Below are 26,811 nucleotides of genomic sequence, written 5' to 3'. Positions count from 1 at the left end.
CCATGACTTCCTGTTCTTCTTGTATCCAGTCTATCATTCTCTGCCCTGTGTGTTTTTAAAAGCCAGCTACTTTTCATTGGCTTTGTTAACCTTCACTTATGTTTGGTGAATAACTTCGTTATGGTTCAGGTTTTATAGCTCTATACTGGTTCTGAGGTAGTTAAAGGGGCTTTGAGGAAGAATTGAAGAGAATAATGGAATCAACATTTGGTTAATAATAAACTATCATTCAGCTTCACTTCTGAATTGCATGGTGTTGAAGAGAGCTCTTTGAAATAAGGATAAAATTTTCCCTACACCCTGAATGCAATGACAATCAAGAATAAGCTTCCTAGGACGAATACACTACAACGATATTTTCTCTTCAATATGATAAGTGCTCACACCAATGTTATTCCTCCAAACCCAAACCCGCTTTCATCTTATAACCCCATTAAAACATACTGCTAAATCTTCTATCAGTTTATCTTCAAAGTAGTGTTCTTCTGTTTCAATCCAAGACTTTTCATATCCCTGAAGAAAGAGATTGACAGCCCGGTGCCTAAAAGATAAGCACAATTTCAAACAAAGAATTTTTTAAATGCACTGGAAAAGTATTCATTAGTGCTTTATCACTGGACTTTCCATGCACTAAGAAAGATAAAACAGCAAACTTCCTACTCATGATTGCAGAGGCAATACATCGTAGTGAAGAAGGCAAGGCTTCTCCGATCACTGGCTGACTTACATTCACATTCTGGCTCAGCCATTTCTAAGCTTCACAACACACCGGCCAAGTTATTCACTGTACCAACTTTCACTCTTTCCATTGATAAAACTAGGAGAACCCCATCTGCACTTCAGTTTTGCAAGATGTAAAAGGAGACAAGCAATGTAAAGCACATTGGGTAGACAGATGGTCATTAGGTAGTAGCTATTATGACATAAGGTGGCTCTGGATAAACCCTGTACTAAGTGTTCAGAAAGGAATTATTCAGTGTTAAGTGTTAAGATTCGGTACAAGCCCTGAGGATTACAAAACAAAATGTATTACGTGAACTTAATAGGAGTATGTATCCAAACACTAAATCCTAGGATACTGAAGATAAATGGTTGCCTATGAAATAAAAGAGCACCAAAGACTAAAAGAATCAATAAACTCATCATGAAGTTGATGAGAGGTACACATAAGACTCCACCATAAGAAAGGATAAAAGAAAGTCATGACCATAAGGAAACATCCTAAGAGAATGTCAGAAGTGTTAAAAGGAGACGTGCCATCACAGGATGGAAAGCTGAGCCTAGCGGTACTAAGGGCGGGCTATGCAGTCATGAGGCATATGGTCAGATAGGTTTACAAAGAGTCTGGAAAATCAATGGGAGGAACTGACGATGCGCCTGGAACTGCTAGAAATCGTCATAAAGTCCTGTGCATGAGACAGGCATGACAAAGGATGGGACAGCCGAATCACAGGAACAGCTTTCGCACAATACACTTGCTAAGCACTCACAGAAATGCCGATTCAATAGGTTGAAGCTTGGGTGTTTCTGAAATGAATTTGAGTGTATTTCCCCAAAGCGCCAGCTTTGAGAGCCACCACAAAAAGGGATACAATTCTGAAAAGCTTTCATCAGAGGGAGTGGATCAGCAGACTCTGTGACATTGGGAAACGAGCTCGGAATCTGCTGCCATCAACCTGATAAGAGGCGATAAACAAGTGAGCTGAAGAGGTGGCCATCAAGGGAAGAGTATCCCTGTGAAGCAGATCAAAGAAAAAATCTGAAGGAACTTGGAGAATGACTGGACGGGAGTGACCAGAAAAGGAATAAGACAATGAATTCAAAGTTAATGTTCTAGTGACTAACTGGTGACACCATAACGGAGTCAGAGAATTTAAAAGGCGCACATGGCCTGAGGGGGAAATTCATGTGTTTTTGTACTCAGTGAGTATGTCAGAGCAAGGAGTCCAGCCGTCTTAGTGAAAGGGGAATGTGTGAAGTTTGTTTGCTTTTTTGTTTTGTTTTACTCCCTGACTCATTTATTTATTCAAACATGTACTGAAAGTCAGAGTTCTAGGTACTGAGGATATAAAGTTGAACACCACTCTAAAGGATCTCAAAGTTCGGATCAGAGAGACAAATAGGCCCAGCGCTACAGGAACGTGCCCACAGCTAGAGGTCTGGAAAAGCATCCTAGAAACAAAGAGGAGGAAGCATTCCATCTGCAAGGAGTGGAAGAGCCTGCTCCGTAGAAGAGATGCAGCTGAGCCGAGTCCTGTTTACCAGATGTGGGGATGATGCCACTGACACAAAGCTCCGAGTGGAAAGGGCACAGTTTCTTGGGAAAACTACAAGGAGGCTGAACTGGTACCTCAGCCCTGAAGGCAGACTCAAATGTACCAGGTTATTTCTCTATTAACAAGTACCCCGCTGTAAGAGAAGGTAGGGGGTCTGTTGAACGCAGTGACGTTATTGCCATGAACTAGTTCCATATCAGTTCTTCTCCCCAAGACAGACAATCCCCCAAAATAATAAACAACAATTAACACGTATAGCGTTAAGTTCGGCTCTAAGCACCCTGTACCTCAACCCATTAAGTCATCTGAACAAGTCCACCAGGCAAATCTCATCATGGTACACCTGAAGAAACTTGGTCAGGTAAGAAACTTGACCAATGTCAGGCAGCCATCAGCTGAGATGCCAGGATTCAAATCAAGGTAGTCTGAGTTCCTAATTACCGCACCCCGCCTTACACATGTGAGCAGATTTTCCTCAGTATTTAAGGGTATTTAACAATCACACTGTAGACCACAGTCCTCTGGGAACACCCAGCAAAGAAAAACAAACTCAAGTATTACACAGAAGAACCAAAGCATCTCTTCCATCTCTCTCAGACTATTGCACTCATGTTACAATGGACGCTACATTCCTACTGCTTAGTAGGGAAAAAAATAACTTCAATCTATTATAGACATTAAAAAAAGTCTGACCTTGGCAGATTGTATAACGGAGCCATCCGGAAGCAGGCTACCACTGCCCTTTTCCTCTGTTTGGATAACAGTTTGTGCCAAACAGCCTTCTTCGATCTCTGTGGATGCTCCACCTGAGGTAAAAGGATACAAAAAAAAAAAAAAAAAATTAAATATTTAAACCCCCGACTACCCTCAAAAACATAATAACAGCTGTGCCTTTTAGATTAAAAACTTTTGGAATTTCAATTCCAAAAGCATCTTACAATTATTATGGAAAAACCCATGTCCTAGAAGTAACCCAATGTTAAATTGGAAATAGGTTTGAATGTTTCATATTTTCTTTAGTCAAAATATAATATTTCCCCAGTAGTGTGTACTTAAGAAGCTATGTCATCTCTAAAAATCAAAGAAATATAAAACCATTCTACATAAAATCATGTTTTCAGAATTTGGTTATGGTTCTAAAACATATTTTCTGTCTACACAAAAAATTAACCTACTTACTTATGTATCCATTTAAACCAATTTTATCCTAAGAGTTTACAGCAGTCAACAGGAATAGAGGCAGACACAGAAAATTCTACCAAAAATTCAACTGTTCCTTAATATAATAGGATGGAGAGAAGATGACAAGGCTTTGGGAACACATTACTAGGAGTGAGGTAAAGAATTTAATTTTGCAAAAATGTTAAAATACGTAATTATTTTGTTAGAGAGGGACAAATGAGAATTCAAAGTTGTAGTAAATGAGGCAAGCAAGCTATATATTTAGCTAATGGTGTTTGGAGCTCCAAGATGGAAAAGAGATTAATTATAAGTATTAGAAAAGAAACCCAACATGTAATTCTAAATTAATTAGTAGTCTCTAGGTAATTGAACACTGTACTTCCCAGACTGTAATATCTCCGGCGCATACATGTAGATTTCTGGAAGAAATAAAAATGTTGCGTTAGCTAAAAAAATAAAACTAAAATCTATTATCCTTTGCAGTAAAGGGTCAAAATATGCATGTCATAATGCATATTATGCATAATGCATAATGCAACAATGTCTGGACTACAGTGGTTTAGAAATTTTAACGAAGCAACTTGTATAATTGGAAAACACTTATTTCTGTGATGGTCATCCCTCCACAGGATCAGTAACCACTTTCTGACAATTGTCCTCTTCTGTTTTCTTCTGGATGACTGTGTTAAGTGAATCAAGGGTAGTACTGTTCAACTAGATCCAATGCATTCAAGTTCCATTTTGAGATTCAGTCTGTACAGACTAGCTTTCTGTGGGAATCCGGCACTCTGATCGGTGTGGGTGACAGTCAACAATTACAATAAAGTACCGAAGCACTGAAGATCCAGTTGCGAACATGGTAGAAAATGTGTCTGTCATCATGAAGCTTACCACTTGGCAGAGCATTTTATTATACATGAAAAGTCCCTGAATAGTGAATTTTCTTCTGTCTGAATGCCGGGAGGTGCTGATGTGTTAGCATGGCTTGAGTTTGAGTATTAGGAAATTGCAAGGGGACAGGTTACTCTCATGGGACCAATGACCAGATGTGCAGTATAAAATATACAATTGCAGGGGCACCTGGGTGGCTCAGTTTGTTAATCCTCTACCTTCTGCTCAGGTCATGATCCCAGGGTCTTGGGATCCAGCCCCACATCGGGCTCCTTGCTCAAGCAGGGAGCCTGCTTCTCCCTCTGCCTGCCACTCCCCCTGCTTGTGGGGCTTTCTCTCTCTCTCTCTCTCTCTCTCTCAAATAAAATCTTTAAAAAAAAAAAGAAATAAAATATACAATTGCAAAGGTTGCTGATATGGGAGATAAATTAAATCAAATATCTGCTACCCACCCACTGTTTTCGCACTGAGTTTAGCAAGTGAAGATATTCTTCGCAAGCTACTCAATGAATGAGGGACAAATTAACATTAGAATAGAGGTATTGAAGGCATGAATTCCTCTTGCGGCCCATCTTTCACTCTTTATTCTAGTCTTTGGTAATTGATGATTTCTTTTTACTCATATTCTTAACAATGTGAAGAATAGTTGACCTTAACTAAAATCTGACCCCCTTACCTTTTCCTAGAAAATTCCTTTAAGATTATGGGGATCACCTACTTGGCAACGAGACTGTCTGGACTCCTTATATAGTCTATTCAGCACATTTTGTGTCCTGGCACATCTGTATCATTACATCTTTATCTATTCACGTGTCCACATGCTCTACTACGGCATGACCTACTTGAGTCGAGAGACAGCATTCAATCCCCAGAACCTGCAGAGTCTAATGCTGCCATACAGTAGTGCATACAATAAACGTTCATGGAGGGAAGGGCTGCGTCATAGAATGAATCTCACTACTTTACATATGACTTCGTTCATTACGATTGAATACAGTTATCAGTATATGTCGCTAGAATAAAACATCATCAGATTTCAATAAGCTTCATTTAATGTTATCTAAAATTCATTCAAACAAATCCAGACATGTGCATGAAAACTAGGAAGAATTAAAACCTTACAGTACGGGGTGCCTGGGTGGCTCGATGGTTGAGCATCTGACTCTGGATTTCAGCTCAGGTCATGATCTCAGGGTCGTGAGATCGAGCCCTGCCTCAGGCTCTGTGCTGGGTGTGGAGCCTGCTTGGGATTCTTGGTCTCCCTCTCTTTGCCCCTCCCCCCACCCTCTCTAAAAAAACAAAACAAAAAAAACCCCTTGTGGTAGGAGTACCTCTGCCAGAAATAATCCTCCAGTACACATGAAATAGATATTTAACATTCTTAAATATGTATATAATGCTGGAAAAACAACTCTATGACTTTATATGTCATTAAAATTTCATTACCTTAAGTCTCATCACCTGCTGACTGATAATTTGTACTTACTACTTCATGAAAATATTATGGAAATATTTAGGGGAGTATTAAGTTTCCTAAATTTTATTACATTATTAATAGTGTGGTGTCAAACAATGTAAATACATGTCGATAGCCACGTGGTTTAAAGGTATCCTAGTTAAATTTCATCAGGTGTAGTGATAAATTGTACGCCATGGGAGAAGTTATTAATGTCTGAGGGGCACTTGTGTAAGGAAGAAGGAAAGTAAGAGGCTACTACATTAGGTGATATCCTTATGTTATTCAACTGGTCAAGGCAGGGACAGAATCACCAGGTAACATAAAATAGGAATCAAAGAAAAATGTTTGTTATTGCTATGCCAATATGGTCTTCAAAACATTTAGGTGACAAATCTCATCCTGAGATGACATAGGCCCTTTTATTATTTTATGTTTGTTGTAAAATGAGAGAACTGTCATGTCAGGTGAGGACTGTCATGAAGGCCCAAGGACAGATCACACTGTTGGGTTCACACTGAGCTCCCTCACTTGGTGTCATTCTGCTGAACGGATCTCATGAGACACAGGGATGCTGTCTCTGTATCACAGATATATTACCTAAACCAGAGGATTCCTTACACAACAATATAACCCATGGATGGATAATGTTTCAAATATTACTGGTTGGGGAATTGCTGAATAATGAATGAGGAAATCAAACACATAGGGAACTTTGTAGTTTAAGGCAGGATACAACTGAAAATTTATATAAAAACACTATTCTCACACAATTTTCATACCAATGCACTGCTCTTCTCTAAATGTAATATGTTGCTGATCTTGGAGAAAATTAACTCAAAAATATCTCTAACGAAAGGTACAGCAAATGACCAAAAAAAAATTCAAATATTAAACTAGTGAGAGCATCTCAAACATATTGTTATGAGCAGTAATAAAAAATGATATGTAGAACATGCAATCAGGTAACTCTTGAAATTTTTGTTAGAATGATTTAAAATTAAATATACAGTCCTATTTATCTGTATAATCACAGAAATATTTTGAGAAAAGACAAAAAAACAAAGGCTGTAATATCCCAAAATACATTAGCTCTATATTGCTACAAAAATTATAAGCTTGGAAATTTTGCTTATTAGATATAAGCACCCCTTAATCATATATTCTTTATAATAAATATGCTAAACATACATGTTTTTTTGGCCTACAGCTTACAATGAATCATTTAAAATGCGCTTACATGGTTAAGGCAAATACGATAGAATCAATGCAGAATCTAACCTGCTCAAGATGAAAAAGCACATTGGCTATATCTAATACTCTTTCCACAGTCTTCTCCGGATCTGATGGATCTTCAGTCCTGTTTGGTAAATCTTTGTAAAGAGCCATTTGCCATCTGATAGCAGGATCCTCCAACTGCAGAAAAAATGAAAAAGTTTCAAAAATACAAGGTTACAACCCAAAGGGGGGAAGACCTACTTTATTCAGTGTAGCCCAGTGTCAAAACTCTGTGCAGAGATCAGTGATCTCGTACTCATGAAATTAATCATCTAGTGGAGAAGACAGAAATTAAATATGTACAATTGTGATGAAGGCTACTCAAGAGAAATATAAGGTATCATGAGCTTCAACTTAACCTGCTGGTGGTTGGTAAGATTCCCCTGAACAAGGGAAGGTTTGCCTAAGACGTAAGGATGAGCTGGACATAGTCAAGGCAAGGAAGTAGACAAAGCAACCTTCTATCTTTCTCTTCCCCTTTCACAAACACTGAAAGATCCACATACTTACTTTCACAGGCAATGATACGGGATCACACTTAACTATAAATAGAGGGACTCTACAACTGAGTTCAGTTTCACTGAAACAAAGATATCAATATAAACTGATGGAGGGCTAATAAAGTCATATTCTATAATAAAGGAGTCTTTTTAACACTGTCAAATTTCCTGAGTGGGAGATATAACTGAATTCTGTATGTTTTTGAGAAGGATTATTATAAAATCATAGAAACTGAAAAATACAAGCATCCTTACAAGGAACAGATCACATTACTGCAAAGAAATAACATAGAAATAACTATGTCATTAAAAACAGGCAAAGCAATCCCCTTATATTTCTCTTCCCCTTTCAAATTTCCATTAAGAATGGGAGATAGAGGGTAATGAAACAAAGGTAAACGGACAACATCTGAAACTTCACAACTCCTAGTCTGAGAAAACACAGTTGGAAATGTGAAAAATAACTTTCACCTAGAGGCAAACACTGAATGACTTGTAAACACCATTTGTCCTTTGATAAAACGAAATGTTTTCTCCCATATACTTTTTTCGTCCGAGGACTGTGTTTGGTACTTCTGAATTTTAATACACGTTTACTTGTATTTGGCAAGATAAGTAGAAACTTTATTCTTTCTAATATAAAATTACTCCTTCTGGCTCCCAGGATTACCAGTCCTACAATTTCAAGACAATATATTTGAGAAGGTGTTAGGAACAAAAGAATTCATCTTCTGTTAATCTGTATGGCTCCATAATATGTGTGCCTAACTCGCAGAAACAAGTATAGACTGAAATGTCAAAGAGAAAATCTATGTATTCATCACCACTTTATTTTCATGTCTCATTCATTCTAAAGTGAAATGTTGATTATGAACGTGTTTCCTCCTCTGCTCTTCTTTCTTCCTGATTCCCCAGTACACAACATAAATTGTCCACAGTACTCCTACAAGTAACCTCTAGAATATAATGGAAGAATTTCCTTCTGGGGCACCTGGGTGGCTCAGTCATTAAGTGTCTGCCTTCGGCTCAGGTCATGATCCCAGGGTCCTGGGATCGAGCCCCGCATCGGGCTCTCTGCTCTACAGGAAGCCTGCTTCTCCCTCTCCCGCTCCCCCTGCTTGTGTTCCCTCTCTAGCTGTGTTTCTCTCTGTCAAATAAATAAATAAAACCTTTTTTAAAAAAAGTTTCCTTCTGCTTCTTCAAGACAACCTTTTTCATTTGATTACTTCCTGAGAGAAGCACAGACCCTTCCTTAAAAGGTACTAAACATCTCCTGACTCTCCTGACTCTATTTGAGTCCCCCAGGAGACCCTTTCAAGGACTACATGATCTCCGCAAACACATGTAGCATAAACCCTTCACTCGAGGTTTAGTTGGAAGATCTATTAGTACATTTTAAAATGTTCAAAATCTTTTAGCCATCTGAAAAGGGATCAAGCTCTAATAGGAATTTATCTCCTGTTCTAGACAAGTTTATAACTAAATGTATGACTGAGTACATACACATCAAGGTGCACAGGAAATTTGTTTTAATATTTGTTTCTTGTGAATATTGGAAAGGTACATCTCACCTCTATCATATTGTAGTCCTAAGTGTTAAAGGAAAAGAATATGGTTTTGATCTTGGAAAGAAACATTTTAATACCCAGAAAAGCAAACATTATATTGCAGTCACTACTTTTTGACATTTGGACATTTTCATAATTGAGAAAATTCTCCAGAAGGGACACCAGAATGGAAGCAAATACACTGAATCAAAATAATAAACTGCTAGATTTCATACATAGGAGGTTCCATAAACAAATGAACAATTTATCTCCTAGTATGAGAAAAATTCCAAATAATAGTATATGCTTACTGGACTGCAAAACGTACTTCTAGCATTTTTTTTTTTTTACCCAACATTAATAAGTAGCTGTTCTCATGATTTCCATTCATGTTTTCCTTCACCTCCCTAGGTAAATTCATTTATTCCTATTATGGCAATTCTTAATATCTCCTATGTATTAATGACTCTTAAATACACATATTTAATTTCTGGTCACTAGATGTAAAAGTTTAAATTCTTATGGACACCTGTCTCCATGTCTCCAAAAGTCCTCAAACACAGCTAGTGAAGGAAATTTCCAACCTTTATTTCAAATCATGACAGAATTTCTTCAAAGTCTGAGATTCTTTGATGATCTACTTTAAAAATCCATCATTTGTTATCTTGAGAGTCTTTAATACCAAAAGGTTTACAAGCAGAATAAAGACTGATTAAAGTATTATATTTCTACTTTCTTAACTGCTGAAGTAACATTATATGTAGTACTATTCAAAGAGAGATTAACTAATTCATAAATACTAAATGTGGTTAAATTTGGCTTACCTTGCCTTGTAAATGAATATTACTGCGGATCATATCTCGTACTTCATCCTCAGTGTCTTTCTGTCAAGAAATAAATGTTACCTAAAAGAAGTCTTACAATGCATCAACTGTCACAAGTCAATAGAAATAAGTCTAACTGCTTTTGAAATAGTATATGTCAAAATAGACATATTTACAGGATTTAAATACATGTCACAAATTTGGGGGAGGTCCTTTCTCAGACAATTTCTTGATACTGCTGTAACTAGAAACAAGATAACAACCTACTTTATTTCTACAGTAAGTGCCGCTAAGACTCAATGGAACAGAATTTCCAGTTCACAAGAAGTGGGAGAACCATGTTCCCTTGCGTTCAAACAGAAGTATGTGTCCATTATTCTCTGAAATCTCCACCAAGTAATTTTGGCACTTAATGATATCCCCCATGCTCCAGTAATAACAAGGAGCATATCCTGAGAATCAAATAGTAGAACAACCGTCAACAGAACCGCATCCGTGCAGTCCAGTCCGCTACAACATCCCCTTAATCATCTCACAGTATTAAACTCTAGATATACAGAAAGGTGCTTCATTCAGTGTGGGAACAGGCAGAGGAAGAATATGTGCTCCAATTTCCCTAAATATAAAATAGTAATCCCAATGTATATTTTTGTAAAATTGCATCTTTATAGGCATGAAGAGAAAACACAGGGGCCATAAAGAGATCTGGAAAACTTAAATTTCAAAGCTTGCAAAGGAAAAGAGCTGCTGATTTAAAAGTCAACACCTTATCCAGCCACCATCAGCACAGATGATTCTTCTAACAGTGAAAAATTACCCCTCAAAAATTTGAAGAGACGTTTCATAACAAATTTTATATAGGAGTTCATACAGAATCCATTTTCTTTTTCCCCACTACCAGGAACTTGTTTACATCTTTTCTCTATGGTTCCTGAGTAGTCCCTGAAGGTGATTAACATAATTTAGAAATAAAAACAGCCACAAAAAAAAGAGGCAGTCTTTGTATCTGAATGGTAGAGTTTACACAGAGAAACTGCTTAATAGGACATTTAATGCCAATGAAATATTGACACAGAGCAGTGAGCAGAAGGAGTCTACACATTTGAGAGTTGGGAGGACAAGTGATCGTCATCGCTGGTGTGCACAGGAAACTTACCATACTGAATCGGTTTTTGGCCAGAGCAATGAGCTCCTGGTCCCCAGGGGCACAGATATTCAACCCAATGGGCAGCAATCGCTTCAGAGCTGCTACAATAAGAGAAGTCTGCATGGAATATCGATCTCCTTTGCGCTTCATTTTCTTCCTTTCCTGATCAGAGACAGCTGCCTACAGAACAAAGCTAAGTGTTAGAATTTGTGACTGCTTTTCTCAAGTTCAGAACTATGAACCTCTCCTAACTTGTCTGTGGTTCCATCTTCCTTATTTTCAGTTCCCTGTTTTTGAGACCTATTTCCTTCTTAGCATCCCTTGCTAATTTCCAAGTCCTACTTTCAGCTTCCCAGGTCATTACCATTCACTGGTGTGCTTTCTACACACTTTCAGAAGGAGAACACACATTGCAATTTTAGAAGAGCAGACGGATATATGAAAAATCCATGGGAATTTCAGATATAGTATGTTTTGTAGTTTTCATTGCTTATGAGGAAAAAATGTGAGAATATATGGTTTATTTTTGTTTTGACAGATGCTTGCTTTGAAATATGAACTCTTTCTCTCACACACAAGCACACGCTACATATAAAACTATTAGAAAATATATTAGCCTTTTATGTAATCTGCAGACTTGTCTCCCTAGGGCATTAACCCCTCTCTAGTGGAAACAGATGTAATATACTAATTGGTGTAACATAAATATTCAGGATTATCTCTGGATGACCTGTTTACATCTGAATACTGCCATGCTACTTGAGGGTTCTTTTGTGATTTTGGTTAAATTTTATGTCCGTGCCTCAGGGTCACTTTAAATGCAGGGTCTGATTTTCACTGGGTAATGAGTTTTATTCTATTAAGGGGGTATACTCAAACATCAAAATTAAAATAATTGTCCCATGTCCACTTCTTTGTGCATGTTAAATTTCTTTGTAGCAATAAATCAAACACTGAAGATATTTTTGGGATAGTAACATACTGTAATAGGTTTGGCCAACTGAGAAAAAAAAACAGAAGAGAATTTAACATACAAATGATTGGCTTTCCCCACAAAGAGACAAAATCTATCACAACATGTTGAATTTTTTCATATTAAGTAGGAAAATAATTGTCATCATAAAGTAATGGTAGCTTATATATTGATATTATGTAATGTATTTACTATGATATATATTATATATTGATCTATCAAACCCATAATATCTTAACTATAGCAATGAAATTATATTAACTTTCCAAAGAGATGTACTTATTGAATGGATCCTGCTCTTTACCAATTTGTAAGAGATTAATTTCAGTAAGTTTAGGAGAAAAAAAACCAATGGATAATTATTTGTACTATTAAATTGATTAACCCATTAAAAAATGGATCAGTGGTTTTAAATGAGCTCTTTGCTAAAAGGAAATGCAACCACAGTGATAAAAATAATTACCCAAATAAGGAACTGACACCCTAAAAATTAAACAAATTGATACAAATTACACAAACATATTTCTATCCAATTCTGGTAATTTCGCTTCAGCAAAACAATGTCCTACAATACATTAATGTCTACATTTTGTTGGTGTTGCGGTTTTCTTTGATTTTAACTTGTAAAGTTCTTTTGGGTTTATGATTGTGTAAGCACAAGGAGCTTTTACCTGGTTTGATATTTATAAATATTTAAGTGACCATATAATAAAAATAATTAAAATCAACACTAAAGGCAACTATAAATTGCTCAATTTTGAGAAACACCAGATCAATAAATTCCTACTTATGCTCAAACAATAATCTTGCATCATATGCAACAGGAAATCTTGCCGTAGGAGCTGCTGAGTAATTTGAGCAGAACTGCTAAAGCTACTGAATTTGCATATTTCATTTTCAACCAATTCCTAACATTTGAATCAGAGAAGATGAATTTGCAATAGCTTGGTCAATATATGGGCATACTTAGAGAGGAAAGTAGGATAAACTGACCTCTGTCATCAGTCTCCCTCTGTCTCTCTCTCACTCTCACACACACAAAAATAGCTCTAACAATCTCACCTAAAATAATCTAAAATTTAATAGAGATCAGGAAAAAAGGGAAGCATTTTCTAATACTCCTACACTGAAATAGCCTACCAAAGCAAAATAAAACTCACAGATATTAATGGTTTTAAAAAATATTATAGACATATTAATTATAAAAGTGAGCCTAATGATCAAAAAGACAAGAGATAATAAATGCTGGCGATGATGTGGGGAAAGGGAGCTCTTGAGCGCTGTTGGTGGGAATGCAAATGGGTGCAGGCACTGTGGGAAACAGTATGAAGGTTCTTCAAAAAATTAAAAATAGAAAGATATGATCCAGCAATTACACTGCCAGATATTCATCCAAAGGAAATGAAAACAGGGTCTCAAAGAGATACCTGCACTCTTCTGTTCACTGCAGTATTCACAATAGCCAAGATCTGGAAACAACCTATGAGTTCATGCATGGATATATACACAGGGTGGGGTGTTATTCAACTACGAGAAGGAAAGAAATCCTGCCACTGCAACAACATGGGTGAATCCTGAGAGCATTGTGCTAAATGAATAAGTTAGACAGAGAAAGACAAATACCATATGATATCACATATACGTGGAATCTAAAAAAGCCAAACCGAGGAAAACAGAGAGCAGAGTGGTGGTTCCCAGGGGCTGGGAACTTGGGGGGCAGGGTGGGGAATGGGGAGAGGCTGATCAAAGGGTACACACCTCCAGTTATAAGATAAATAAGTTCTGGGGATCTAAGGTACAGCAGAGTGATTATAGTTAATGATCCTATGTTATCTCCTTGAAAGTTGTCAAGAGAGTAGATCTCAAGTGTCCTCACCACAAAAAAAGAGATGGTAATTATTTGACATGATGCGGGTATTAACTAATGCTTTGCTGATAATCAAGTCGCAATACAGAGGTGTATCAAATCAATATGTTGTTGATTTGTTCACCTTACATTACATAATGTTATATGCCAATTGTATTTTAATAAAGCTGGGGAAAATAGTGACTTTTAAATAACTAAGGCCAGTTGCTACATTTCAACAGGAACTGAAATCTTAATACAAAATAGGATATAATTCTTTTTTTTTTTTTAAAGATTTTATTTATTTGTCAGAGAGAGACACGGCGAGAGAGGAAACACGAGCAGGGGGAGTGGGAGAGGGAGAAGCAGGCTTCCTGCGGAGCAGGGAGCCCGATGCGGGGCTCGATCCCAGGACTCTGGGATCATGACCTGAGCCGAAGGCGGACGCTTAACACCTGAGCCACCCAGGTGCCCCGAAAATAGGATATAATTCTATAATGCAACAGGCAAAACCCACTATTTTTTTTCTCACATCGACAAACAGAGTTTGTAACAGATGCTACCTGTATATGTTTTTTTTAAAACAAGTTATGAAATTAAAAACTTCAGCAATGCTAGCCCTATAATGATGCAACATTATATATTTTACACCAATCCAACAGTGAGTCTGGAAAAACAATAGTAAAGTACGACACACACAAATGCCCAGGTTAAGGACCAAATTTTAAACTCTTTAAATTCAAATTTTCATTTGATTTATCCATACTAATTAAGTAGCCGTTATGCACCAAGTGCTGCATTGAGCTTTAGAGTTACCAAGTCAATAAAACATGTTCCCTGCCTTTGTAGAATGTTTGGTCTAAAAGAAGTCACAGTGGGGCTTCACACAAAGGGCCCAGGGCCCGGCTGGAAGGACTCAGAGCAAGAGCAGGGGGCAGGAGGGAATGCCTTCCTTGGAGGGAGGGCACTCACGACCCTACATGTTAACAACCGGGGGAAGTACACTAATAGCCCCTTGCAGTAGTCAGCAGCACCATTGTCCACACCTTGGACAAAAGCAGAGCTGGGCTGCCACACCCCACATGTGTGGTCACCCTCTCTGAAGAGCATTATGGCCAATTTCAAATGCACTGGCCTCTCTCTGCCTTATGGGCTATGTACATATTAAGTCAAAATGAGGTTCCCAATCCCAGATTACCATATTCCGAATTGCTGGCTTCAGCTGTGCATGTCCATATTTTACCTAGAGTCATCTAATTTCATCTTATCAAGTGTGGAAATGGTACGCCATACAAATAGCAATCGTCCCTGCTTGGATACATGACAATTTGTTCTGTGGTTTAAGTTTGGGTCTGAATCTCCATTCAAAAGAGTTTCTTCTTTCTTCTGGACTCTGGGGGATGGATCGACGGGTCATGGTGATGTCTCGGGCAGACAGTTTGAGGCTTTGTCAGAGGAATCCCCGAAGCCTTCTGCATCATTCTGTTCTCAGCATCGCATGGGGGGAACACCTCCCCGTCCATTTCAGCTTCAGATGTCAGACCTATGGCTGCCCTCCTGTTATCCATTCTTGGCACTAGATCTGAACAGGACAGACTTTCGGGAAAGATGTTACTCATCCCCTGACTATATCCCTCTTCTGGGTCCTTCATGCCATCTGGGCTTAGCAGAGCACCTCAACGGCACTGATAAAAGTATAGTTATGACGCTACTTTGGCCAACACAGTTACTCTCAAATCTGTCCAAATGCTGAAACACAGGGCATCATGATTCCTTTGGTGAAACAATACAGCATATTAGTGAATTGGACTCCATTATTTAAACTAGAAACATTACTTCTAGGAAAAAAGTTCATGGTACTTATGCGATATAAAATTTTAAGCACATATGCAGACAAAATCCACAACAAATCTTAAAAACAAGGAAGGAAAGCATGATCACTGATTTCTAAAAACTTCGTCAAGGGCACCTAGGTGGCTCAGTTGGTGAAGCATCTGTCTTCAACTCAGGTCATGATCTCAGGGGCCTGGGATTGAGCCCCGAGGTGGGGTCCCTGCTCAGCGGGAAGTCTGTTTCTCCCTCCCCCTCTGCCCCTCACCCTGCTCATGTTCTCTCTCTCAAATAATCTTTCAATAAATAAATAAATAAATAAATAAATAAATAAATAAATAAATAAAGTCCCTTGTCAATGTTGCTGTAATGTGCTATGATATCCTGTCTCAGAGTGTCAGCAGTCATATGGTAAAGAGATGGAAAGGTTTGAGAAAATTTAGCGCATGTGGAGGTGGGGCTGGGGGGGTGCGGATATTAAGATGCTTCAATCCATTACTTTGCATTTTCTCCCTGCAAATAGGAGTAAATGTTACTCTGGGTCAATCTGTACAGAAGCCCCCGGTCTGGCTTCCAGGATGCAAAGTGGACTATAATGAGGAAAAAGAGGGAAGAGAGGGGCGCCTGGGTGGCTCAGTTGGTTGGGCAACTGCCTTTGGCTCAGGTCATGATCTGGAGTCCCGGGATCGAGTCCCACATCGGGCTCTCTGCTCAGTGGGGAGTCTGCTTCTCCCTCTAACCTTCCCCCCTCTCATGTGCTCTCTCTCTCTCTCGTTCTCGCTCTCTCAAATAAATAAATAAACCTTAAAAAAAAAAAGAGGAAAGAAGATGTCTGTGTAAGAACAGGCCAGACCTCTGCTCTAAAGACTTTTCACTTATCGTTGAGTTTCATGATAGACCAGAATCACCATTATTGACCCAAAGGAAACACTGACCCCCTTCTGCCCTCTCTCTATGCCTTTGTTAACACGGTCCTAAGTTGACAACATGCTGTCAAAGCAGAAACATTCACTAACAGTTTTCAGTTCAAAACATCCATGAGACATGCACAGGACATCTCAGGACAGCAACAGCTCACTCTTCAGGCTTATTGGCAGCCCAGAGGAGAGCAAAGTTCTCATCTTATATGTGTGCTTCCAGAGCACAGGCACATAAACAGTCTGTCAGTTGGACAGATGTTCTAGGTATGCAAACCTTCAGCGAGGCTTAGCTTTTAGTTCATGTGTAGAAGTGTCAAATCCATGGCATTTAAAACTCTAAAAAAGACCAGGAGCATTGAGTGATGCTAGTCAACTATCCTCGTGGCCACCAACAAAGCAGGTGACAGGTACCAATCATTCCTGGGGTCAGTGCAGTAGGCTGTCCCTCCCACTGAAACTCTCTCCCATCATTGACAGAGTAGGTAGAGACTGATTTCCTTGGCCAGACTCACACTATTCTGCATCTTTGGCCATGTGGCAGCATACTTTCTGTGTTACCCCCATGTAACATATTCATTTTCTTATTTAGTGGTAATTTGAAGAATAAAGGCATGAATTTTAAAGTGTTTTGAAAGTTCCTCCCCTCCCCAACATGAGTGACAGAGAAAACAAAAATCTAGAGCCATACATCCCATCTCCTATGTGAGGATCTGGAATTCATACATGTGGTTCTTAAACAGTGCAGCTAATTATTTTGATGTTTACATACTTGGCACAAATAAATGCACATATATTTAATCTTGATGAATAGGTGGTGTTGACTAATTATATGTATATTACACTGAGTGGCAATTATGTGTGTGTGTGTGGTGTTAAGTATGTCTTTTTACTCTGATTCTTTGACATCTTAGGGTCTTGCTGATCTTTGACTGTCCCTCCTAATACTGATCATTTCCTACAGATAATAAATTACTTTCCTGCAAGCATGCTTTTCACATACGAACCAACCAACCCAGACTCTCATATTCCCCAATTATGTCTTTTCCTGGGTCTCGATCCACCTGCCCTAATCGCCTCAGGGCTAGGTACCAGACAACTAGGGATGCTCCCTACACCCCAGAGTCCATTGAAATTACTCGAACTAGTCAATCCTAAACCTGCTTACCCTGCTTTGCCTGCCCCGTCCCACAAAAACCTCAACAAAGTTTCCTGCCCACCCCTTCCCCCTCGTTCCCTCTGCCACAAGACTAACAATGATGCTTTGCCACATGCCCCCACCATATACCATGCCTTCAGTTTCTAGGGAACTGTGAGTAAAACCTTCTTCCTTCATGAAAGTCATTTCTGTGTCTGTGTGTCTTACTGTAACTACTTAAATCCTGCATACCCTTAAAACCTTGTGTATGCGTGTATGCATTTAATCAGTAAACATTACAAAATCTCTAAAATCTCAGTTGTACACCTTCCAAAAAATGTAGAAAAAAATCAACAATGAAAGTTACATTCAAGGGGCACCGGGGTCGTTAAGCGCCTGACTTCGGCTCAGGTCATGATCCCAGGGTCCTGGAATCGAGCCCCGCATCGGGCTCCCTGCTCAGTGGGAAGCCTGCTTCTCCCTCTCCCACTTCCCCTGCTTGTGTTCCTGCTCTCACTATCTCTCTTTGTCAAATAAATAAAATCTTAAAAAAAGAAAAAAAGAAAAAAAAGAAAGTTACATTCAAAAATTTTCTAGAACTGGGCAACAGATTATAGTAATACCTTTGACATCTTTGACTTGGTGTCAGTGATAAGGAAAGACATATTGTTGATTTCATTCTGTACCACGAAGTTCTGCTCTTCCCTCTTGAAATTCTGAGAATTTGCAAAGAAAACTTCAGTTAAAATATAACTGATATATAGCATGGATAAGAAGTCCATGTAAGTAGAGGTTACACGGGACCCAAAAGTTTATACAAAGATAAGCAGTAATTTGATATATAAGACTTACCAAGGAAAGGGAGCAAATATTTTTTTAAATATCCAGTGAGGGTGCTTGGCTTGGGGCAACAATTCTGGGAACTAGATATAAATATGTAAGCTTCAAAGGTGGGAAAAAACTAAGGTCCAGAATATTTAAATACCAATGTCACACATCTACCGAAGGGTGGAGTGAGTATTCAAATCCCAATTTAGCTGGTGAAAGGCATATACTGCTTCTTGGGAGAAAAACAGGGTACACACATCTATGATGTAACTTTCCAGTCTGTCAGATATTTTATCTACTTTCTCATTATTATCTACTATAACATTATTTTATTCACTTTTAACTCAAGAACATAAGGACACAGGCAAAGCCAAGTGTCTGAGCAGTGAGTAAAGAAGGCAAACAAAATAAAAGCGAGATCATCAGAGTTTGAAAAGAGAATGTAATGATCTAAGCATATGCCTTCCTCTTTGGGATGAGCAAAACCCAAATAAAATGATTTCCTAGTGAGTATCCAAATATGTTAATAACTGATGAGTAATAAAAGGTTTTGTGTGAAGGATCATTCAGCTCACACTAACATTCTGATCTTACCGTTTATAATAACATGGTTGCTCATAGAGTTTCACCTTTAAATATCTGGGGAAGAGTATATACGACACATACGAACAGATTTGGGTTTTAAATATACCCATGAGATTCAAAAGTACATATTCAGATTTTTTTCTTACTCTTGAAATTATCATTAGACATTCCTCTAAAAATCTACTGACTGTGATAAATACTCCTCCAAATACTTGTTCCAAAATTTTGACTTGCATATATATTTAAAGAAGCTTTTTTGGTATTTGGGTGATTGATGAAGTTGAAGATTCTCAGTCCTTCAAGGAAAAATATGCAGTTTTTACTTTTCCTGATTTACTCCTGGGCTCTGGATTTTAAATATTCCTTCGGAAGCACCCTGAATGATCTAATGCACCCTTTTCAACATGAGTTACACAGGCTCAGAAATCATTTGCTTTTATCTAGAGGAACATAAAGGATCTAAAAGAATTTTAGACATCATAGAAAATGAAAGTCAATGTGAAGATATAAGTGCATATATTAAAAAAAAATTATTCCACCTATTATTTCAGTGTAATTATATTTTATATACATTTTGGTAGCAAGTTTGACAGACTCCTCAGAAGTAGGCAATAAATAATATTTATTATCCTAAACATTAAGTAGAAAAATTTTATTTTTTAAAAAAATATGACATTTCTAAAATAAAAGAATTTGTATAACCATCTGATAAAATAAATTGGGAAGTCACCTCAAATAATGAAGCTGAGTTTGAGGTTTTGTTTTTATTTTCTTGGAGTCTCCCATTTGCTAAGTGCCATCAATAACTATAATTGACACAAAAATTCTAAGCTTTTGAAATAATTTGGGGCAACAATAAATGCTTACTTACCCATAGTTGCTAGTTATTGGAAATAATTATAGAATACTATATCAAGTTCTTCTTATTAAAATCCTTTCCCAATTCAAAAATACAGAGTTCTACTTGTGACATACAAAATAGTGAAAATTCACTAAAGATGTATTTACAAGTTCTATCAACAGGATTCCTAGAAGGAGCTGTATTTTATTCTAACATGAGCAAAACTAAACTCCTGTAGAAACAAAGGTGTGTGCTGCTGGAGCAAATTTAAAGAAGTAGTACCTTTACAAGTAAACAAGTGTTATCTTGTGCTTGAAAAACAGAAGTCTATCTCAGCATTTCTCAAACTTGGCATGAGCCCCCCCCCGGGGGGGGGGGGCTTAGCAAAACCTCTACACAGAGGAAAGCCTGCAGGATAAAAGGCCACATCTCTACGTCCATGTTATCCTAAAATTTAGGGGCAAATAGAAAAAAACCCCACCATTTATGGAGTGCAACTAAAAACCCCTGTGATTTTTCCCAAACTCAAAAAGAAGGTTTAACACTGCCTCAAACTACCGAAGGGAGTCTGTTCTCTCTCCACACCAGTTAAGGGATACCTAGGAAGCAAGCTTGAGAAACATTATCATAGGTATTTACTAAGGGGACCGGAAAACTGGTTAAGAACTTGAAAGTCCTTAACCTAAACCAAACAGGAAGCCCTGTCGATATTTTCCTACTTACATGGGATTTCGACCAGTAGATAAACACTTCGGCCACCATGCGGAAAAGGTCCTCTGCTTCTGGGTTAGGCTCTTTTAGCCACTTTGCCCTAGATCACATAATAAATGAAGTGGTTTCTTAGTTACTCCTTCGAGTTCATTTTTTTGTTTTTTAAATCACCCACTCAATGTTAAATTTGAAACCAAGTCAACTAAGGGCAAGCCTGTGCCCACAGAGCTCACAAGTGGCTTCAGAGTCCATTTGTTTAACATTTAAAACAGTTTAAACATTGTAACCGTCAAACTGCTAACTTTAACCTGCAAAAGGCAGCCTGCTCCAGAATGTGATTTCCCGCTGTAATTTTGAGATGCTTGGTGAAAATCACCCTGTCTATAAACATTTGGTTATGTCACAATCATGGACAAACTAATCACGTAGTCAATGACGAAATTCCACTGGGACATATGAACCCAGCAAGGACATGACTGAATCAGAGAAATTCATTGCTTTTGAACACTGTACCTGTTGTAGTCCACAAATCTAATCAAGAGCGGGTAGAAGGCATAGAGATCTCTGGCCAGTGTGGTGAACTCATCCAGAATGAGAAGTTCCGCCTCGGACATATCCCCCCTGGCCTCGGCCTTCAGATGGTCCTCCTCAGACACCACCATCGCTGCTTTCTTCTTGAGTTTCTCCATTAATGGCAAGAAATGAGTTTTCAGGAGCTGAGGTTTCACTTTATTTATAATGGGCTGGGAGAAAACTGTTTGAAGACAGACATTAATATTCTGCCCTGCATCAACATTCATTAAAATGAAGATAGATTATAATTACAATTGTAATTGCATGATTTACGCGCTCTAGCCACCCCGCCCCCGCCAGCACGTGGCTTCTTTCAGGATTCAGCCCATGCCTCAGCCATTTTTCCAGTCCCGAACCTAATTGCACAGTTGCTGTTCAAAAATGATTACTGAATTGAATTTGATGTGCTTTCTTGTTTTTTGTTTTTAATTGGCAGCTAATTTGGAATAGGAAAAAAAAAAACCAGAAACACGTTCATTCACTTCAGAAATCAATTATTCTCACAAAAGGAAGAAAAAAATCCCCAAATGGAAAAGGTTCCTCTGGCCCTTTCTTTACAAGGAATATGCACCACTGAATAATTATGGCAGTACATCTAGTTGTATTACTTTATTACGTTGTATTACTGTATTACCAGATGCTTCCCCATCCTTGTCTCAATGGGAGACTTACATTGCATGGGACACTGTTGCTTTCATTTACTAATAATAAATGTATAAAAGAGAAAACACCCTACCCAAATTAGTAAGACATCAGTGTATTACTTTGGAGTTTAAGTAAATGAATAATTTTCTTTCTTTTTCTTTCTTTCTGAATTTAATTCTTTAAAACCCCCTTTTAAAAAAAATTTTTGTATGTGAATCACCATACATTACATCATTAGTTTTTGATGCAGTGTCCCATGATTCATTGTTTGCGTATAACACCCAGTGCTCCATGCAGTACGTGCCCTCTTTAATACCCAACACCGGGCTAACCCCATCCCCCCACCCCCCTCCCCTCTTAGAACCCTCAGTTTGTTTCTCAGAGTCCATAGTCTCTCATGGTTCGTCTCCCTTCTTTTCATCCTTGAAATTGCTTCCTGGGGTGCCTGGGTGGCTCAGTCGGTGAAGCGTCTGCCTTTGGCTCAGGTTGAGATCTCGGGGTCCTGGAATGGAGCCCCTGTTGGGCTCCCTGCTCAGAAGCAGAGTCTGCTTCTCCCTCTCCCCATTTGTGCTCTCTCTCTCAAATAATAAATAAAATCTTTAAAAAAAAATAAAAAGAAATCGCTTCCCATTATCCAATGTAAATAGTGCAATGATAAACAAATGTAAATTTTTGACTGCATGCTTTGATTTTCTTCCCCTACTCCTAAAAAGACGAATTGTTAAAAGGGGGTTGTTTCAAAATCCAGTTTTATTTTTCTCTCTGCCTACAGAATCATTAGTTTTCACCCGGCATTTACTGATTACTCTTACAGAGACTGTTCAATCAGGAAAACGTTTACTTGCGTAAAAGTTGTAATAACAACAACAAAAGTTGTAACGATATGGCAAGTTACCTGATGCCTGATTAAATCTATATTTTTTTAAAGAACGGCATGACAGAAATAATATTTTTAGTATTTTTGACAACAGAAGAAAATATTGATAAAGACTAAGATAGGAAAGTTCTAGTCTTCTGTATCTCATTTTTTTTTTAAGTTTGTTTATTTAGGGAATCTCTACACCCAACGTGGGGCTCGAACTCATGACCCCAAGATCAAGAGGCACATATTCTACTGAATGAGCCAGCCAGGCGCCCCTAGTCTTCTGATTTCAAATCCTTTTGGAAATAAAATAAATTCAAGTAGCTCATTCCTTTCCAATTCTTACCTGCTAACCTCTTCATCCAGGCGCCCTCATCAATTCCCAAGTTATTATATATGATTTTCAATATATTCCCCAGGAGTGTGTTCATGTGCTCGGAGTTCAGCGCGGTGCAGCACATTTCAGCCCTTTCCGGATTGTTTTCAGGTCCATGCTCCCACCAACGGGACATGTAGCTGCAAAGCATGGGCAGTATGACTTCCATCACATGTGGTATTTGTGTGTAGCGAATGCCAGACTCAGCTAATTCCACAATTTCTTCCATGAGTTTCTCCAAAGACGGTATATTTGGGCAAACATCTTCCACATTAGTTGGCAAATTGAGAGCTAAAGAAACACACATAAAAAATGAACGGTGTTCGGTGAAAGAACGGACTGACAGTGACAGCCAGATTTCTAGAAGGCACAAGCAAGACCGGGCATGCTTTCGACTGGCTCCTCTCTCTTTACTCATGGCAGCTATCACATTTTCTCTCGTTTTCCCAAGTTCCTATCCTACCCCCACTCCCTTAAGATCACAGAACGACCATTTCTTCTACTTCGGAGAAAACCAGAATATCCAACGTCTCTGCCTGTAAGCCTTCTGTAGGGTCCATCCTCCCACGTCCATTCCCCATTTTCAGTGCAAGGAGCTCTGAGGTCCCTGTTCACGGTTGGGCCTGTGTTCTCAAGGTGAAGAACTGCCCCACCTGCAAGAGCCTTGCCTGGCCTCTTGAGCCCCTTGCTCTGTAGCATCTCCTTCCCGGTAGCCTGTAGTTGTGCTTCCACTCTCCCCTGGATTAATTAGCTTTCCAGAAATGAAGGCCTCCGCCTACCGCACTTAATGATTTCCCTGTTTCACACTTACTGAAACTTTTACCCCACTAACTGATACGGGGGCTTCCCCATCACTGACGGAATTCCCTTTTCCTCAACTTCAATGCATTTGGTCTTCCTGACTCCCTCCTGAATTCTGTCAGGCTCCTTTCCTGGCTGTTCACTCCTTGATGAACTTTAAAATGTTGTGGGTTTTTTTAAGGATTCACCCTGAATTCTCTTTTCTTTTTCACCTTCTATGTTCGCCTGGGTAACTGTGGCCATTCCTATGGGTTTCTGCTATACGCTAATAACTCTCAGAGCCAGATTTCTTAAAACTTTTGCGTGTAATACTGAATGTCTCAAAAGCAACTTAAAACACAACGGATCTAACTTTAAATTCGACCTTTCCTCTCCCGCCCACCTCATGAACATGTCTTGGCGAAGACAACATTATCCAGTCTCCCGGACTAGAAACAGAGAAGAAACTTCCAGGCTGTAATGCCCCCGTGTTTCCCACACAACAGGATGGGACCTCCAGGATTTCTCACAACCATGAGATCCTCCAGCCAAAGGGCCTTCCTCAATCTCCTCTCTCCTGAATAATCATTCACTGCAATTTCTTTACTTTGTTATGCAGAGGATGTGTTACAGAAACAAAAGCAGGTAAATTATCTGCCCTGTGCATTTTCTTATCTGTAATGAATAACAAATCTGCCTCATTCTGGACTCATAGCAAAAGTATTCAACAATCAAAAATCCTAAATAAGACAACTTAATAAGGCAGGTTTACACAGATGATTAATAGCTCGAACTCAACCACGTTTTACTATTTACAAATATACTGTGGAATTTATGCAGAGAAATATTGCTAAATCACATTCAACATATTTTTCTTTAACTTCCTGTTATATGAAATTAGAATTATAAAACAGGCAAATTAAATAATGATTACTCAAGCTTTTAAAAGATTCCTTACTTGGTAAAAGGCATTATAAAATCAGTATAACCAGCAGCTCCCCTAAAAACATGAGTTTTAGTTACAGAGAAATAATCTCATTAACAGGGAGGTATGCATTTGTGAACAGCAAACAGTTCTTGCCCAAGTTTTGAGAACTTTTTAGGGCTACTGGAGAGCAAATAGAATACATTATACTGTATCAGACTTTGAGGAATTCAAACAAAAGAGTGATACTAGAGGACATCTGTGTACCTTCAGGCCTTGAGAACTCTGTTTCCTTTGCTTTAAATGGCTCATTAGAGAAATAACTACTTTCTGCTACATTAACTATTTCTTATCCAAGTCAATTCAATCCTAGCAAATAATTCTAATAGGTTCTTATAAACGAATCCTTGAAATCATAAGCAATGGCTCTAAGAGCTTTTTTAACTGGGAGAGTGGGAAAAAATGAGCCTACCTACTCGGCCTACCTACTAAGCAACATGAGGTATACTATATTTATAGATGCCCAGTATACATGCAGACATAAAAATCTTAAACATATGCAGGCTAAGGTCAGGTTCAAATTTAAGTCACTGATTGTGTCTCAGTGACTTAAAACATTAAAAAAATAGGTTTTTAAATGTTAATAATTGGACTACACTATTAGAAAAAATCCCACGGAATAAAACTGTCCCAATAAAATGGACGTATCTGGTGAACAAAAGAACCCGAAGGGTATAAATCCATAAACATAACAAATAAGAACACCACACACTTGCTGACTACCTATAGGAGATAACTGAATCAGAAATCAGATTGATCTACTTTTTTCCATTTCCGCCCATTATTCTGTCTTATTCTTACCAGTGTTAATTTGTCTGTGATTCATTAACTTAGAAGAAATTAAACAAATTTTCTTTTACAGACCCTATGGGAATAGTATGTAACATTCCAAAAAGATCCAAATAATAACATTTAAGAACCAATATCACTGGAGATAACAAATTGAAATGGCCCATTAAAAAAAAAACCACTGTAGGAAAATACAATAAATGCATTGAGTTTCAACTTCATATCTCAAATACTGAACATGCTTCTGTGTTACCTGCTCTTTCTCTTGAGGACTTAGTATTGTAGATAGAGTAAATGTTATGTTTGTCAAGATGAGTTTCCAAAAATGCTACAGGAAAGGCACCAGCAAAAGCCGCAAGACATTCTCCTAATGCAGAACGTTGCCTACAAGTGGAAAATATTTATGTTTTTTATGTCTTCCAAGTAAATAACTGAAGAAGTTATACTACAATTGACCAGTTTAACCTACAAGAGGTATAATACTAGTGCTAATAAAATTAACTCCAAAATCCAATTTCTATGTCGCAAGCATCATATGCTTTCAATAGCAAAGTCCCCGCCATTTAAAAGAAAAAAAAAAAGCACAATTATTTGTTAGTTAAAAAGAAAACCAAATTCATACCAAAGCAAAGAAACTAAAACTAACACACAGAAAGAAAAAAAAAAAAAGAAGACCAAATTCAAAGAAAAACCCTGTCAAATCCCCCCGCCCCCCCCCCCCCCACCCCGCCACAAGTTTGGACATTTGCTTTGCTTTCTTTTCTTTCTTTACATCTTCCTTTTTTAAACATAGTGACCTGATGAAGAATTCTTGCTAGGTAAATAAATGCATTGATAAACATTAAAAAAATAAAGTACTGACACCAATAGACTAACACAATTTACTATATAGAAGTAATTTCAGAGCAGCTAAGAAATATTAAGACATAATAAATGCCAAAAATTAATAACACTCCAAAATGATTTATCATTTTTAAGGGAAGGAAGAAGCGTAAGGAATCATTCTGTGATCAGTTGATTCAGGGCAGGGT

General features: G+C 38.1%; 1 protein-coding gene across 1 annotated transcript in view; it reads right to left on the bottom strand.

Annotated features, from left to right (window-relative positions):
• RYR2 (ryanodine receptor 2) overlaps window positions 1-26,811 on the bottom strand; it is a 424,890-nt gene that overhangs the window by 94,949 nt on the left and 303,130 nt on the right. The window contains exons 63-73 of the mRNA XM_028104495.2: window positions 26,034-26,164; window positions 23,197-23,517; window positions 21,284-21,524; window positions 20,783-20,870; window positions 18,429-18,521; window positions 11,111-11,281; window positions 9,955-10,014; window positions 7,087-7,221; window positions 3,833-3,877; window positions 2,970-3,082; window positions 445-541 (exon numbers count right to left, since the gene is read on the bottom strand). Coding sequence (XP_027960296.2) covers window positions 445-541; window positions 2,970-3,082; window positions 3,833-3,877; window positions 7,087-7,221; window positions 9,955-10,014; window positions 11,111-11,281; window positions 18,429-18,521; window positions 20,783-20,870; window positions 21,284-21,524; window positions 23,197-23,517; window positions 26,034-26,164 — 1,495 coding nt within the window. The remainder of the gene's footprint in view (window positions 1-444; window positions 542-2,969; window positions 3,083-3,832; window positions 3,878-7,086; window positions 7,222-9,954; window positions 10,015-11,110; window positions 11,282-18,428; window positions 18,522-20,782; window positions 20,871-21,283; window positions 21,525-23,196; window positions 23,518-26,033; window positions 26,165-26,811) is intronic.

The sequence above is a fragment of the Eumetopias jubatus genome, unplaced genomic scaffold, assembly GCF_037043125.1.
Source record: "Eumetopias jubatus isolate StellerSeaLion01/CBP00866 unplaced genomic scaffold, mEumJub1_p1.0 scaffold_17, whole genome shotgun sequence".
NCBI lineage: Eukaryota > Metazoa > Chordata > Mammalia > Carnivora > Otariidae > Eumetopias > Eumetopias jubatus.
This window is presented reverse-complemented; position numbering and strand designations above follow the sequence as displayed.